Source organism: Chelonoidis abingdonii, chromosome 3 (assembly GCF_003597395.2).
Source record: "Chelonoidis abingdonii isolate Lonesome George chromosome 3, CheloAbing_2.0, whole genome shotgun sequence".
NCBI classification, from domain to species: Eukaryota; Metazoa; Chordata; order Testudines; family Testudinidae; genus Chelonoidis; species Chelonoidis abingdonii.
This window is the reverse complement of record NC_133771.1, coordinates 65232266-65249483: the sequence shown is the minus strand read 5'-3', so window position 1 is coordinate 65249483 and position 17218 is coordinate 65232266. Positions and strand designations below refer to the sequence as shown.

Genomic DNA, 17218 nt, shown 5'->3' with positions numbered 1-17218 from the left:
GAGGTAGTTGGAAACCTCTGAAGACTTTGGACAAGGGAGACTATGGCCTGAAACCGGTGTGGGGGCAAACTGGCTGTTGCAAAGTTGGAGTCCAGCACTGCCCTGATAAATTCTATTCTTTGCGTGGGTACCAAGGTGGACTTGTCCAGATTGATGATCAGGCCTAGACGTGTAAATAGCTCCCTGATGGTGTCAACATGGCTGATGACTTGAGCCTCGGAGGTCCCTCTGATAAGCCAGTCGTCGAGGTAAGGAAAAACATGTATTCGACGACGGCGTAGTGAAGTGGCGACGACCGCCATACATTTCGTGAAGACCCGAGGGGCCGACGAAAGACCAAAAGGATGGACAGTAAACTGGTAGTGAACTCAATTCACCACAAAGCGCAGATACCTCCTGTGGGGGGGGGTAAATCACAATATGGAAATATGCGTCCTTCAAGTCGAGAGCAGTGTACCAATCGCCGGGATCCACGGAGGGGATGATGGTCCCCAGGGACACCATGCGGAACTTGAACTTCTTGATGAACTTGTTCAGTCCGCGTAGGTCGAGGATGGGCTGGAGGCCCCCTTTTGCCTTGGGGATCAGGAAATATCGGGAATAAAACCCCTTGCCCTTTAACTCCTCTGGTACCTCCTCTATAGCTCTGATCGATAGAAGCTTGTGAACCTCCTGCATGAGGAGTTGCTCGTGAGAGGGGTCCCTGAAGAGGGACGGGGAGGAGGGAGGGTGGGAGGGAGGCGGAGAGATAAACTGAAGACAGTATCCAAATTCCACCGTACGAAGGACCCAACGATCCGAAATCAACTGGGACCACGCCGGGAAGAACGAGGAAAGGCGGTTGGAAAACTGGAACGGATCCGAAGAGGGAATTGGTACGCTGCTCTCGGGCGCACCTTCAAAAGTTTGTTTTAGGTCCCGATGATGGTTTGGTGGGACCGGAATTGTTGCCCGCTGGAGGTCCCGACTGCCGCCTGCGGGTGGTACGACCTCTCCTACGGGCAAAATCCTGTTTCGGCCGAGGTGGAGGGTAAGGGCACTGAGGTTGGGAACAGAATGACCGTCTCTGAGTCTGAGGGGTATGCATTCCGAGTGAACGCATGATAACCCGGTTGTCCTTCAGACTCTGCAGTCTGGGATCCATCTTTTGCGAAAAAAGGCCTTGTCCATCGAATGGCAAGTCCTGTATGGTATATTGCAGTTCTGGCGGTAGGCCGGACACCTGTAACCAGGATATGCGCCGCATGGCTATGCCAGAGGTGACCGTTCTAGCCGTCGAATCCGCAGAATCTAGTGAAGCTTGCAATGAGGTTCTTGCAACCAATTTTCCCCTCCTCTAGGAGGGCTGTGAACTCCTACGGGAGTCCTGGGGGACCAACTCAGTAAACTTGCCGTCCGCCTCCCAGGTGTTATAGGAGTATCGGCTTAAGAGGGCTTGCTGGTTCGCCACGCGGAGCTGAAGCCCTCCAACAGAGTAGATTTTTCAGCCCAACAAGTCCATGTGCTTGGCCTCCCTAGATTTCGGCGCGGCAGCTTGCTGGCCGTGGCGCTCCCTTTCGTTGACCGATTGTACCACCAACGAGCAAGGGGCAGGGTGCACATAAAGGTATTCGTACCCTTTAGAAGGCACCATGTATTTTCTTTCTACAACCCTGGCTGTCGGTGGAATGGAAGCCGGGGACTGCCAGATGGTCTCTGCTCTGGCTTGCATCGACTTGATAAATAGGAGGGCCTCTCTGGTAGGCGTTTCCGCTGATAGGATGCTAACCACTGGGTCCTCCACCTCAGGGACTTCCTCTACGGGAAGGCTGATATTTTGGGCAACGCGCCACAGAAGATCTTGGTGTGCTCGCAGATCAATCGGGGGAGGCCCCGATGATGATGTGCCCACTACCGCCTCATCCGGGGAAGATGATGACGACAACCCTGGGATGAGTGGGTCCTGGACTGATGCCTCATCCTGATGGACCTCCGTCTCCAGAACATCATGTTGTTCTGGAGCCTGTGCAGCGCTTGCCTCCGTATCAGTGGGGGGGGGTGTCTGCTGACAGTGGCCTCAGGTACCCGGTGCTCCGCATGTAGCCAGAGCGTGATGGGCCCGTTGGTTTGCCTTGGGCTTGGTGGTAGGCCCAGGGTGTCCAAAAAGACCACTGGGGTGGTCCGTGGTCCTGATGGTCTTGAGTGTCTGAACCCCCATAGGAGGCACTGTCCGCGTACGAAGAGGCGGACGGATGACGGGACGGCCACGGGGGAGCTGAAGTAGACTGGACCAGGTCTCTGCGTCCGTAGTATTCCTCCCTGCGCGGTACCAGCGAATGGTACCGGGAACCGTGGCGGTGTTGAGAGCGGGACCGGGACCTATGACCAGCGCGGTGCCGGGAGGTCGACTGGTGCCGAACATCGTCATGCCTGGATCAGCTACGAGAGGTGCGGCGGTGCCGGGATCTGGAGCGGTGCCGACGGTACAATGGAGACCGGGATCTCGAGCGGTGCCGCGAGTGCGACCGGTACCGAGATGGAGAACGGTACTGGGACTGCGAGCGGCACCGGGATCAGAAGCGGTGCCGGGGCCGAGAGCGATCACGGGACCCCAATCAAGACCGACGGTGCTCAGTGGTGCCCGGGGAAGATGGCCGCACCATGGCAGGTTCGCCCAGAGACTGGATGACCTGCACCGGCGGTGCCGGGGGTTGGGGCAGCTCAGGCTCTGTGAGAGCAATGAGGTCCCGCGCCGTGGAGAAGGTCTCCGGCGCGGATGGTATGACAAGCTCTACCGCAGCACAGGCTGGGGAGCTGGTAGGCACCGGACTCAACGGCTCTTGAGAGACCGGAATCGACGGTGCAGAGACAAGCGGTGCCGCGGCAGTTGGCGGTGCCAGGCGGTCCGACTTGGAGCTGCGCTCTGACTGCAGTGTAGCTGAAGGTACCGCAGGAGCCTTGTGCTTCTTGCTCCTCAGGGAGAGCGAGCGGCGCCAGCCGGAGGATTGGGCCGGTGACGGGTGGTGCCGAGGAGTCTTCACTGGTGCTGGAGCAGAAGATGCACTTGTTCCCGGTGCCGGAGTCGGTGCCGAGGATGGAGGAGTTAGAGCTGCCTCCATCAAAAGTTCCTTCAGGTGAATGTCCCACTGTTTTTTAGTCCGGGGCTTGAACGCCTTACAGATACGGCACTTGTCTGAAAGATGGGCCTCGCTGAGGCACTTTAAACAGGAGTCGTGCGGATCTCCTGTGGGCATCGGCCGACGACAGGCCGCACAGGGTTTGAAGCCCGGTGAACCGGGCATGGGCCCCGGTGCCGGAGGAGAAGAAGGGGTGAACCCCCAATCCTCTTTAACTATATACACAAACTATAACTACGTCAAACGGTAATAAAGCTAGAGAAAAAACTATGTACATGAAAAAACTATACAACGAGCAAATCGCTAGGGAGGTGGAGATCAGCTAAGCTGCGCTCCACTGTTCCAACGACCGACACGGACGGTAAGAAGGAACTGAGGAGCGGACGGGCCGGCAGGGGTATATATCAGGCGCCATAGCGGCGCCACTCTAGGGGGCGACCTGCCGGCCCACTGAGTGTTGCTAGGGTAAAAGTTTCTCCGACGAACGTGCACGCGGCGCGCGCACACCTAACTGGAATGGATATGAGCAAGCACTCGAAGAAGAACTCAGGCCCTGCTGGAGCCATGCCACTGTTGTGCTGCCAAAGAACACTCCTGGACGTGGCGCACTGAGGCTCCAGGAGAGGGGAGAGGCGGGGGTAAGCAACATGGCAGGACGCCGGGGCAGGGGGTGTTGGATAAAGAGCAGGGAGTCATAGGGCCAGTCAGGGAACAGGGAGGGGGCAAAGGTTCAGGGGGGGTCAGTCAGGGGACAGGAAGGAGGGGTTGGATCATGGGCATTCCAGGGGTCTGTCAGAACTCGGCGGGAGTGGGGTGTGGATAGGAGTTGGGGCAGTCAGGGGACAGGGGGCGCAGGGTGGGGTCCCATGCTGGTGGTTGGGGAGGGGATCTCGGGGGGGCAGTGAGGGGACAAGGAGCAGAATGGGTCGGATATTCTGAGGGGGGCAGTCAGGGGGCAGGAAGCGGACAGGAGTCTGATAGGGTGCAGGGCCAGGCTGTTTTGGAAGGCACAGCCTTTCCTACCCTAAAGCTCATTCAGCAGTTTGAGGCTTGTAGACAGCTATTTAACACAAGGAGCCAAGCTGTTATGTTTAAGTGGGGGAAGGATCACATGAGAAGAGCAATATCCTACACCACCTACCTCTTTCCCAACCCTACTAAGGGAGACCCTCCTCCCCTGCATTCCCCGAGGCTCCAGGGGGGTTAATTCAGTGGTTCTCAAACTTTTTTACTGGTGACTCTTTTCACATAGCAGACCTCTGAGTTTGACCCCCCCTTGTAAATTAAAAACACTTCTTTATATATTTAACACTATTATAAATGCTAGATGCAAAGCGGGGTTTGAGGTAGAGGCTGACAGCTCGTGACCCCCAGTAATAACCTCATGACCCCAAGGGGTCCCGAGCCCCACTTTGAGAACCCCTGGGTTAATTTATTTTTAGCACCCTGTGTCCATTCACATGCATGTGCTATTTTGAGCACTTCAGTTTTCACAACAGATTCTGGAACAAGCTCAAATGCTCAGTTCATGCAGTACGTACATAAGCTATACTAAAGACAAACTCACAGTAACCGTCTCCAGTTTGTGAGGCACCCCGTGGAGCCAGTCTCTAGGAAACAGATACATTCATGGAGGTTAAGTCCTTTAATGGCTATTAGCCAGGATGGGTAAGGAATGGTGTCCCTAGTCTCTGTTTGTCAGATGGTGGAGACGAATGGCAAGAGAGAGATCACTTGATCATTACCTGTTAGGTTCACTCCCTCTGGGGCACTTGGCATTGGTCACTGTCGGTAGACAGGATACTAGGCTGGATGGATCTTTGGTCTGACCCAGCATGGCCATTCTTATGTTCTAAGCTAAATTAACCCAAAGCTATGGAGACAGATATGAGTTAAGGAAGCCAGCAGAGTATCAGAAACCTGGAAAAATCTGACTGGATGGGCTCAGGCGTTTGGTCACAAGCTGTGATGGTTCAAAAGTTTTGGATTTTTTTTAAACAGAATTTTTTGTTTGTTTGTTTCTTTAAACAAACAGCATGCAGCAAATATTTGGCCACACACCCCAAACCATGTTCAGGTTTTGGCAGACTAATTTCAGTTTTTCAATTAAAAAAAAAAATAAACAGCAAATTTTGAAGGAAAGCAGACATTGTCCATGATTTTTGTCTGCTTTTTAAAAACACCTAGTTTTCGATCCATAAAAAGTTGATGGAAAATATTTGTCCACCTCTTTCAATGAGCTTTAGTGCCTTTTAGCACTAGATGACGCTGAGAACCAGTGATACCTTGTAAAGGTGACTTGAAAAGAAGTTCTCTCAAAACTGGGTTTGTACCGAAATGCGGAAGGTTTTTAAATGTTTATTTTTCCTAGGGCTGCCGGGGGCGGGGGGAGGGAGAGGACAAGTGAGGCAATTTGCCTCAGGCCCCACAGGGGCCCCATGAGAATATAGCATTCTCTAGTATTTTGACTTTTTTTTTTATGGAAGGGGACCCTGAAATTGCTTTGCCCCTGGCCCCCTGAATCCTCTAGGCAGCCCTGATCCTGACAATCACTAAAAACACTGCATGCTATGTAACATGAGAGTACACATAATGTAAAATGAATGTAGAAAATAGAAACCATATTAAAGTTAATTTAGAGAGAGTGAAGGATGATATTAAAGAAAAATGTTTGACCAGTGAGTGAGGAAGATCTATAGATTAGTTTCAAGATGGACTAGTTGGCCAAATCTCCACTGCATCAATGTATGATACAGAAAAGATGAGTCAATGTGTAGAGCTCCAAATACATGCATAAGAAAATCTCCTATTGGTCAACATAGTCTGTGTCCTCCATTTTGATGCTTTCTAACAGAGAATCATCATCAGCGCCATTTTGGATTTTTAACTATAAACTATCATTAATTATTACTTATCTAAAGCCTTAATTCTAAAACTAACTACTGTTTTATGCAAGTGTAACCCTTCTGCCCCTCTGAGTTGGCAGCAACAAGGGCCAGGTTCAGTATCCAGGGGTTCCGTTTCAATAACACAAGGCATAACCGGCTCGAGCCCCCACCCAGTGACCTGGGACACTTACATACCATACCCTCCTGGGCGCCTCTAGGAGGCAATACTTCCCCTCTCGCAAGCACGGAGTCTGAGTGTAGAGAAATCTTTTTAATAAAGGAAGGAATCAATGCGGCATCCCATTGGAGAAACACCACAAACAGAGTTATAACACAAACCATAACCACCCCCCCAAGTACATTTGGCAATGTCCTTTTCCCCTTAGGGTCTTAAGTCCAATCACTCCAAAGTCCAACAACCCAAAAGTCTCTGGTCAATGCCACCACAGAATTCAAGAGTCTATCTGTAGAGGTCCCTCCCCCCAGCCTGGGTGAAAGGGGCACCTTACGTGGTCCAGGGCCAACTGCCCTGCCTCTCCGTCGGTTCTGCTTCCGCCTTCTCCACGAACTGCTCCGCCTTACCAGCCGCTCCACTCTGCTCCTCCGGCCGTCCTCACAAACTGCTCCGCTCCACCAGCTGCCTCGTGAGCTGCTCCAGTTGTCCCAGCAAACTGCTCGGCTCCGCTCGCTCTGTGGGCTGCTCCACACGCCCCACAGCTACTCCGCTCTGCCAGCCGCTCCACTCCACCAGCTGTCCTGTGGTCCGCTCCAGCCATCCCCATAAACTGCTCCACTCCGCCAGCTGCTCTGTTCCACAGTATAGCTTCAGGCTCCCCCACTAGTTAGCACAGTACTCAGTGCTCCCAGCTCAGTAATTTCAGCTCTTTTGTGATTTCAGCTCTTTTTGATCTCAGCACATAGTAGGGGAGCCCAGTGCTAGTGCACCATTAGCCCAAAGTGAGTTCAGCTCAGCAACCTGTATCTAGAGTCTTAAGGGAATAAAAAATCAACTCTGACATTCCACAGTGGAGAGAGGAGGGGGTGCAACTGGTGCTTCTAGCTCCACAAGGAGCCTGCACCACCAGGCACAAATACCTGTCCCCAACCTCTCTCCCTTCACAGGGTTTTGGAACCCATGTCCCTTGTCTAGCAAGTACCACCCAACTGAGGTTGAGTCATTTCTGTCACAAAGCAGTCCCACAGCTCGGCAGTCTGGGATGGGGTAGGCGTGCCTATGCAAATATTTGAGATTTTGCATTCCAGACATTCTTTCCTCACTTCCCATACTTCACCACCAGATGTCAGGGTACAGCTCATCCTGACTCTGCTTACACAAGTTAAAGCATTATGATACTATCACACCCATTGTTATGTAAATTTGGAGAGGTGATTTTCATGTTTATAAACCCTCCGTTTTCCTCTGCATATCTCTGTCCTAGGTACAGCAAACTTTTATTTATTTATTTTTTCAGAGAAGCTAAAAGCAAGATCTTCTGTTTCACATCAGATGTTGTAAAGATTAATGAAAGCTTGTAAAACACTTTGAACATGTAGAGCGCTATAAGAGTGCTAAGCATTATTAATCATTTGTGAAAGTAGAATGAATTATATTGTAAAAATAAGAATGGATTAAAGAAATGTTGTATGTACCTTTAAGCAGAAATAAGAAATGTTGAAATACAGGTGCCAGGAAAAGAAACATTAGGCATAAACAAGGGTGCTAATGGCGAAACATTAACAGAAGATCGGTAATAGTTAGAAAGGAAATAAGATATGCACGCCTAGCCAAGGTAAACTTATCAGATTCTGCTTCCTTTGTTATCCTGTTAAGTGCTCGCCCTTTTATCTATATAAATAAGATAGTTTGTGTCTTGCATGGTGCTCACATTATCTGGGTGTTATTAACAGAGCGCTGTGCTAATAAAACAGAGTGGTCTGACAAACTGTGAGTCCTGAGTCTAACTTTGACACATTATTCAGATCAAAATAACCTCCAGTTTATATTTGGACTAGATTTTGAAAGGCCCAAGACGGAAGCAGAGGAGCATGACAGGAAGTAGAAAAGGCAAGCCATGCAGCTTGGTTTGCCAGAGCTAGGGAAGGAGATAGACAACTCCAGCCCACTGCAGAACTCCAGAACTGAACATGTGCTGTGCAGTACTCTGCCTGGAGACTGACCCTGGAGAGGAGTTGCCGGGACTGCCATCTGCAATGTACCCAGACGAGACAGCAGACTCTTGGACTATGGGGAATCCCCTGCTCAGACTGTGGTAGGAAGCAGCCCAGGGAAACTAGACTTTAGTCCGGTTTTGTTGCCGGAGCACAAGTCAGTGTGTTTCAGTGGGATCCCGGCTGATCCAGTGGTGGAACCATTTGCCACTATTAGGCCTCAGGGCTGGGCCCCGGTACCCCTACCTTCTGCTACCAAACCCACTCCTGAGGTGATGGCCTATCACCCCTTGGCCAATAGGCCTGTGATTTGCTTGTAGTGGGCCCCAGACTGGAGACTGTGGGCTGCCTTAGCCAAGAGGCTTAGGTAAAGCCTGTTTCCTGCTCTCCCCACCCAGAGGGTCAGGGCCCCTGTGACTGCCCCTGCTCGAGCACCAAGGCTTTGGCTAGGGACCACTTATGCTTACCACTCTGCCCGCCAGAAGGTCAGAACCACAGACTGTTAATTGACTGTTTGTTGCCTGACACAGCGACACAAAGTGGCATGCCTGTGAGCCTGAGCCCGAGGGACCACTACAGGGATCAGCAACCTTTGGCACATGGCCCATCAGGGTAATCCGCTGGCGGGCTGTGAGACATGTTTTTTTACAGCATGCAGCTTCCCGCAGCTCCCATTGGCCAGGAACGGCGAACTGCGGTCACTGGAAGTTGCGGGGGGCTGTGCCAGTGAACAGTCAACGTAAACAAAATGTCTTGCAGCCCACCAGCGGATTACCCTGATGAGCCATGTGCCGAAGGTTGCCAATCCCTGGACCATACAATAGAATCCCTCACCGAAAAGGAGATTGACTTAATACTATTCTTTAGTAATGGAAATTATGCCACTCTCTCCTAGAAGCTTTCCAACTAAGTGACACAAAGATCATGAAAATAGTGGCCGCCCATACACAGGTCTTCTCCAAGTGAGAGCATACAAGAAGATACTGATCAGAATGCTAATTTTATATTCCAAGCATATATATATCCTCTATAAAGAGCTCAGGGATAAGCATTAAAAAGGCATTAAACTATTGCCTCAAATGACATTAAACTGAGAAACTTTAGACCCTGAAATTCATGCTTCATACTTTTGCGTTGGAGAGTATTATTTTATATCCTTCCCAAGCTTTAAAAGATTTTTCCACATCTTGAATTTTTACAAAGTTCACAGAATATCAGGGGCTTTGAATGTTGCACGCAGTCTTACCAATTAACCACTAGAATCTTATAGATGTAGATTTCTTCGTAATGAAAGTTTGAGATAATCTATAGAACCCGTAAGAGCTAGGCTAACAACATCTAAAAGGTGGCCCAAGAATGCTCAAAGAGGATCACTAAACAATGAAGCAAGTATACCAGCCAGCACAGAGCATATTTTGTTTTAGCATTCAAACACCTATAATTTTATTTCAGTGTGCTACTATAAACTTCTCGTTTCATTTCCATGCTCAGTGTCAAATCCCATTACTACATTCCTACAGCATGCAACAGCCCCATGGCATATCTTAAACAAGACTTACTGACCTGAGTCCCCCAGGCAACCAGTGTAACATCACTTCCCTCCTGCAGTACCTCAGCTTGAGACAATGGAATGTAGTATGGCTCCACAGGAACTTGTTCCACTGAATAAATAAAAGTTTACAAAGGAAGCAAAAAAGATTAGATTCTCTTACTATGCAGTATTTGACCAAGAAAATATACTTTTTTAAAAATCAAGACAGATAATTTTTAATGTATTTATTAATACTGTATTGGAAACAATAAGCCCGGATTCATGTGAGCTAGTAATATCATGTATCCCAATCTGCATTAGAGTACAAATTATGTTTGACAATGACACTGTTATTTGTTCATCACAGTGCTCCATGCTTCATATCCAATAATCTTAAAAAAAAAAAAAATGCATACCACTGATACTCAGTAACAATACCCTAATCATCACTAAACCAAAAGATAGCATGTAAACAAAGTATACATGGTTGTGTGGTGTTTTAAGTTTTAGCCTAATATTGCGAAACCTGTAGAAGCAGGGCTTACATTAGAGGCAAGTGACAAACAGCAAAACAGTTAGTGTAACCTAGCCTTGAGATAACAGTGTTTAAAAAAAAGTAAAAAAGAATACTGAAATAAATAGTAAATAGCCTAAATAAAATGCAGATGTTTTTAATTAATGCACATCATAAAAAGGTATAAATGCTTGTGCAATTTTGCTTGTACTTTGAAGAAACTGAGGCAGAGATGCTCTCTGTCAGCTGTGTTCTTCCCTTGCAATTGTATGTCCTGAATAAAGCTGTCTCTGATTTTGTTGCTTCCAACCTAAAAGTGAAGTTCGTTTGTTCCACAATATTTGGTGCCGTGTGCCTCAGATGTCTATGCCCAGCTGAGGTAGTGACCACTACTACGGATCGTCTCCCTTCGAACCTCAGGCACCAACTTGGAGGTAAGAGACCTTTTGAAATCTCTATTGAGGTATCAGAGGAAGACTGACCGTGGGGCTATCTGTCCCTTTGGGCTCATGCCATGTGAACTTTTTCTTATGCAACAAGATCAGACACAGAACAGGGTTGGGGAATTGGTTGCCCCATGTAAGGTTAGTGATTTGCTTTGTCTCTAACACTTAAATGGCTGCATTTAAACTCTCTTTTTCTTTTCCTGTTTCCACAAACTTTTAGCTGTCACCTAGGAAAGCCGCTTCCCAATTAATGGTTCAGCTATTGTTCCCTGACTTCCTTAAAATTATAGATATCTCCTTCATTGTCCATAATCACATATTAAACAGGGTAAAAAAAGAAGTGTTTCAGAGAGGTTTTTAAAAGTTTGCTTGGTACTCATTTTCATATGCTTCTATCTTTAAAGCCAGAATACACCAATATTATCAGCCTATCCAAAGGAGACTTTGAGGGCAAAGAAAATGCTACCTAACAAACATTTTAAAATTATCTAAAATAGATTTCTATATAGATCATGTCAGGATTGCAAGATCAATCTCAGGGCTTTCTACAACTAGAAGTAAATGCTGGAATATTCCGCTGTAAACATGGGATCACCTTTCCAAAAATCTACATCTCCTATTTCTGAGCTTGGATCACGAAACAGAAAACCTTAATAATACCACTAGTACAAGACTAAAGATTGCCGGCCTTTTTCCTTAGTCCAGTGGATGATGAAGGTGAAATTGTACTCTTGGTAGATTGATTTTAAAAATAAGAAATGACAACTGCTTGAAGAAGAGTTATTCAAATGATTGCTTCCATACACTGCACTAGTAAAATGCCTCTCTGTCATATTCTGAAGGGATCACTTAGACATGAGAAGATGCTTCAGTTTCTATACCTTTTCAAATTCTTGGTTTTTCTGCGGAGACTCCATAAAACTGCACGTTATGAAGCCAACTTTCCAACCAGGATTTAGATAAAAGCAACCAATTTATTTCCTAAAGGTCTTATCTGCTACCTGAAAAGTTCTCTCTACCTGTCCCAACTCCCCAAATACAAAAGCGCTGATCCTGCAAGCAGCTCTGCATGGGCAGACCTGGCAGTTGTGGCAGCTCTGAACAGGCAGACGACTTCTCTTCAGAACAATGGGGAACCTGGAAGGTAGAATGTGACGCTCAAAGCCTGGTCTGCTTCAGGAGGAATACACCACCATACTATTTCTTGCTCCGTGTTCAGGGCAAAGAAAAGACTGAACCCTCAGCAAATACATTATTTAAAAAAAAAAAAATTGCTATCATTGACTATATTTCAAACAAATTTTCTTCTATTTGACCTGCTCGAGAGGTAAAACTTTATTCTAAAAAATAAATTAAATTGAAAGTTGATTGACAATGTTAGATTAAACTACAGAAAACAATGAAAAGGACATAACTGTTAGATTACTTAAAAGTGAAGGGTTCTTCATTCAGCTTTAGAGTGTCTTATTCCCACTTCTGCTCTTGGATTTCCCAAGCAGCTGGAGATGTTACTGACCAATCTGATTATTCAAATTCAGCTTCTGACCCATCCCCCTGAAATCAGAACAGGTTCAGGTTTTGTTCCATTTCTAGTTTGCACAGGGCTTGGAAAATGTACATGTAAAATATAAATGACTATCACGTTTAAAAATCCCATTGTCATATTTACAAGCACTCACGCACTATTAGGCCTGATCCTGTGAAAACTTACACACATGCTTAACTTTTCTAAGTGGTTCACAGGGCATTAAGTTAAGCACATGCTTATGTCTACACAGGGTTGGGGCATTGTGCTCTTTACCTTTAATGGCAGCTTTAATAAGGGAATATATATGAGTCACTACGACAAATATTACTATTTAGCTCTTTGCTTCAAGCTGTGAAGTGGCATAAATTCTATCTTCAACATATCTGAACCAAGCACTTCCATGCACCACATAATCAACAAGATAAAAACTCACTTCTGATCAGAGGCACCGACTTTAGTTATCCCTGGGGGTGCTCCACCCCTGTTCTGCCCGAGGCATCGCCCCACTCCACCCTTTCCCCCAAGGCGCCACCCTCGCTCTGCCTCTTCCCATCCCTGCCTCATGGCCTCCCTGAGGCCCCTGCCCAGTCACTGCTGTCCGCCCTCCCCCAAGCCACTCCCTGTGCCACCAAACAGCTGCTCAGTGGCACTACCAATCAGCTATGGCTCGTGGATGCTGCGCACTCACTAGTTTTTTCCATAAGTGCTCCAGCCCCGGAACACCCACAGAGTGGCTCCTATGTCTCTGATTACTATATTTGTCAAATCTTTTATAGCCATACACGAATAAATCATGCTAGCACAACCTAATTTCCTTCTTGGATAGGGTTACCAATCTATTGGATACAGGGGAAGCAGTAGATGTGAATTAACTTGATTTTACTAAGGTTTTTGACACCGTCCCATTGACATTCTCATCAGCAAACCAGGGACCAGTGGTTCTCAAAGTGTGGGGCACATCTCACTCGGGAAGTGCAGAGAACATTTGGGACGGCATGCAGCAGGGAGGGCGGGCCATGCTTCCAGTCCTGCTCCACCCCCAGTCTTTCTCCGCCTCTAGGCCTAACTCCTCCCCCATCCCTGCCTTCAGTCTAAACTCCACTGCTGAGGAAGTCTTGGCTGTGCAGTAATGGAGTGGGAACGTGACAGATTCTGTACTGGGGAAGTAGGGGGGCCGCAACTGGGAAAGTTTGAGCACCACTGGTCTAGATGAAATTGCTATAAGGTAGGTGCACAACATGTTGTAAAACCATACTCAGAGTAATTATCAAAAGTTTGCTGTCAAATTAGGAGGATATATCTAGTCGAATTCTGCAAGGGTGTGTCCTGCGTCTGGTGCTATTCAACATTTTCATTAATGACTTGGGAAATGGAGTGGAAAGTATGCTTATACATTTTGCCGATGACAGTGTCACAAGCTGTCTGAAGTGTCTCAGGAGCATGAGTATCCACCTCAGGGCAGACTGTTAAGAAGAAGGGCACAAACCCGCAACTGGCTATGAATTATATACTTAGATTTCATCAAACAAGTACAAGTGTAAACTCCTCAGGCACTATAATAACCTAACCATGGAGTCAGAGACAGTCTCCTTGGGTATTCTGGTCTATCTTGCCACCAACGCAAGCTTGCCTTGGTGAGAGATGGACCCTTACATCAAAAATCACAACAATATTCAGTCACTTATCCCAGATCAACTTCACTTTACACCAAAGACTACGCTTATAGCTAATCCTATAATAAACAATCTAAAGATTTATTAACTAAGGGTACGTCTATACTACCCGCCGGATTGGCAGGTAGCGTTCAATATATCGGGGATCGATTTATCACGTCTCATCTAGACGTGATAACTCGATCCCCAAATAGATGCCCTGTACTCCACCTCGGCAGGAGGAGTAAGCCGAGTCAACGGGGGAGCCACGGCAGTCGACTCACCGCTGTGAGGACGGCCAGGTAAGTCAAACTGAGATACTTCAACTTCAGCTACGCAAATAGTGTAACTGAAGTTGCATATCTTAGTTCGAACCCCTCCCCCCCACTAGTGTAGCCCAGGCCTTAGGAAAAGTTATTTACAAGGTTAAAGTAGGCATACAAATACACAAATGTGTTACAGTCTTAGGTTCCAAAAGGTGATAGAATTTGCATATTACTGCAGCTTCTATATGTCCTTTAGGGCGAACCCAGGCCAAGCACTGGGGATCTTTTGCTCATGCTTATTAATTCTTGTCCCTTAGAGTCCAAGAGGCTTAAAGATCCAGTTCCTTCTTGTTAGGGATATTTATTTCCTTCCCTCCAGAGTTCAAGCTGATAGGATGAGTTCACACAAACATCTCCTGTTCAGGGAAGGGGAAGGAATGCAATTAAAGTTTTTGTTTCACAACTGCTCATTTGGTTTCAATGGCTCTTCTTCATGCGCAGGACCTAACACTTTCTATAGGAAGCCACTGTTTTACATTAATTAATGCTTCTTGCCTGTTTGATGACTTACACAGTTAAGAACATTACAATACAAACACTTAATATCACCTTATAACATGGGGTACAGTGAGATTAATACATGCAGCGCCCTACAAGCATTTCATAAGGTCTAAACACTCTAAACATATTTTTATAACTCTAATACCTATTTTAACAATACTAACACACAGGTGAGCCAGACTGGCTCCAGCTATGTATATATTAGTGTTCAGTTGAGGCCTAGGGGCCTTGGCATGAGCTGCCACGTGGTCTGCAGTGTCACAGATGCTAAGCTGGAAAGAGTTGCAAGCCCCTTGGAGGACAGGAGTGGAATTCAAAATGACCTTGACAAACTGGAGAACTGATCTGAAATCAACAAGATTAGATTCAATAAAGACAAGTGTAAAGTATTACACTGAGTATGTTTAGACTAGAGAAAGGAAGACGCGGCAGGAGGAGGGAACCTGATAGTTGTCAAATATGCTGCGGGCTGTGATCAAAAGAGGGCTATGGTTAATTGTTCTCCATGTTCACTGAAGGTAGGACAAGAAATAATCAGGTTCATCTGCAGCAAGGGAGATTTAAGTTAGATATTAAAAATATTTTCCTCATTAAAAGGATAGTTTAGCAACAGAATAGGTTACCAGGAAAAGCCATGTAATCCCAAACATGGAGGTTTTAAGCACAGGTTAGACAAGCAACTGTCAGGGATACTAGATATACTCGGTCTTGCCTCAGCATAGGCAGATGGACTAGGTGACCTCTCAAATTCCCTTCCAGCCCTACATTTCTATGATTCTATGTTTGCATTTGAAACCACTATGAAGATTTCATGTTATTTGTTGATGCACCAATTCAGAAGATATAACACCATTATTCATCCAAAGTAGTGAGGATGCTTGAAAACAGCACTTCAAGAGAGACTTAACTAAACAGTTATCTTTTAGTCACATATAGAATATAGCCAAAATCCTTACTTTCAAATTTAGGGCCAAGATGAGTCCTCAGATAAATGGAGCTACATGAGCTTACCAGGAAAAATACTTTGACCCTTCATTTGTTTTAAAACACAACATTGGATTTCTGAAACATTCAGGGTTTTCAAAGCCTTTTGCACCATTCACTATTTAATTGTCAAACAAGGCCCTGTCCCTCTTTACCTGTGTCACTTAAAATATCTCTTTTCTTTTGGCAGCTACTAAAATTTATTAACTTTTGGCAGTTAATAAATGTATCTTATTGTTTTATCTTAATCAGCGTGTTTGGATTAAAATGCAAGGGAAAATCCATTTGGAATAACAAGGCTGGTGCATATCATTGTCCATAGATGAAGTGACAGATTTTATATAAGCTTGCATTGTTCAACAGTGTGCTGAGCAGTACAAGATGGACATTTCTGAGGGAGAGTCTGGGACTACAGAGCTTGCTGGTGTTGCTCTATGGTTTAATTCATGAGTGGCTAGCTAGTAGCACTTAAGACTGTATAAGCGGGAGCAAGTTACATGCTGGAAACTGTGTGTTAACTGGACAGGAGTGGCTGTTCTCACAGTAAAACAGTGTAAGAAGCACCCTATGGTTGGAGAACTGGGGGACACAGCTGTTCAACAGTCCAGACTGTACCCTGGGTAATTTCACAAGCACTGAACTAGAATTTACACATCTCAGTAAAATGAACTTGAGATATTGTCTCATACAAGAGCTAAACAATTCACATTTAAACAAGGAACATTTCTAAACATAAGCAGCATCTTTCCCTCCCCCTCGCTCCCATCTTCAAGCATTAAAACTTAAGAGACTTGGATCCTTCAAAGAAGGAATTTTCCAGCTGCGTGGGTTACCAGACCATCTGTTTACCTCTGTATTTATAAAGCCATGAAGATGGAGAATTAGTAGCAAGAGAAATACTGGCCTCTCTCGAGTCACAGAGCAACCAATCATGCAACAAAGAAAATGGGAGTGTCAGACTTCAACCATAACAGATCATATGAAAACAGTACACTATACCTTCACAGTACATTCAGCACAGAAAAGAGAGAGATCCATATTACTAAAGAAACAGAGTCTAAATCCATATTATCAAAACAGGGAAGTTCAAGAGATCAGAATCCATGTTTACTTCTCTTTAATTAAAAAATGCAAGCAAAAATGGAAATAAAACAAGACTCTTAAAACAGATTCATCTGTGCAGAGAAGTTCTTTATATCATCAAAGGCCCTCCTGACTTTTGTTGCAATACTTTCCTTACCTTTAAAGTACAGTTATGGTCAAAAAAGTAACTAAAAAGGATACCTTCCTACTGAATGGATCTGGGGGTGGACAGTGTTTGTGTGTTCAAGAGCCTTATCTGGTGACATAAGTCTGAAAAATTAAGGTTTTACCACTTTTTCCTATTGTTACCACTGCAGAACCAAACACAGATATTGTATGAGACGGTGAGCTGGGTTTTTTTCTCACTCATGCATCATCAGCAGAATAATTTAACCAAGTGCCAACTACAGAACCATTGTTACTGGTGATGACTGGGGCCCTACCAAATTCACGGCCATGAAAAATACGTCACAGACCGTG

At 46.1% G+C, this 17218-nt stretch overlaps 1 protein-coding gene across 1 annotated transcript in view; it reads right to left on the bottom strand.

The window, feature by feature from the left end:
- Window positions 1-17218, bottom strand: part of BCKDHB (branched chain keto acid dehydrogenase E1 subunit beta) — a 315214-nt gene that overhangs the window by 187204 nt on the left and 110792 nt on the right. The window contains exon 7 of the mRNA XM_075063818.1: window positions 9737-9834. Within this exon, the coding sequence (XP_074919919.1) occupies window positions 9737-9834 (98 nt within the window). The remainder of the gene's footprint in view (window positions 1-9736; window positions 9835-17218) is intronic.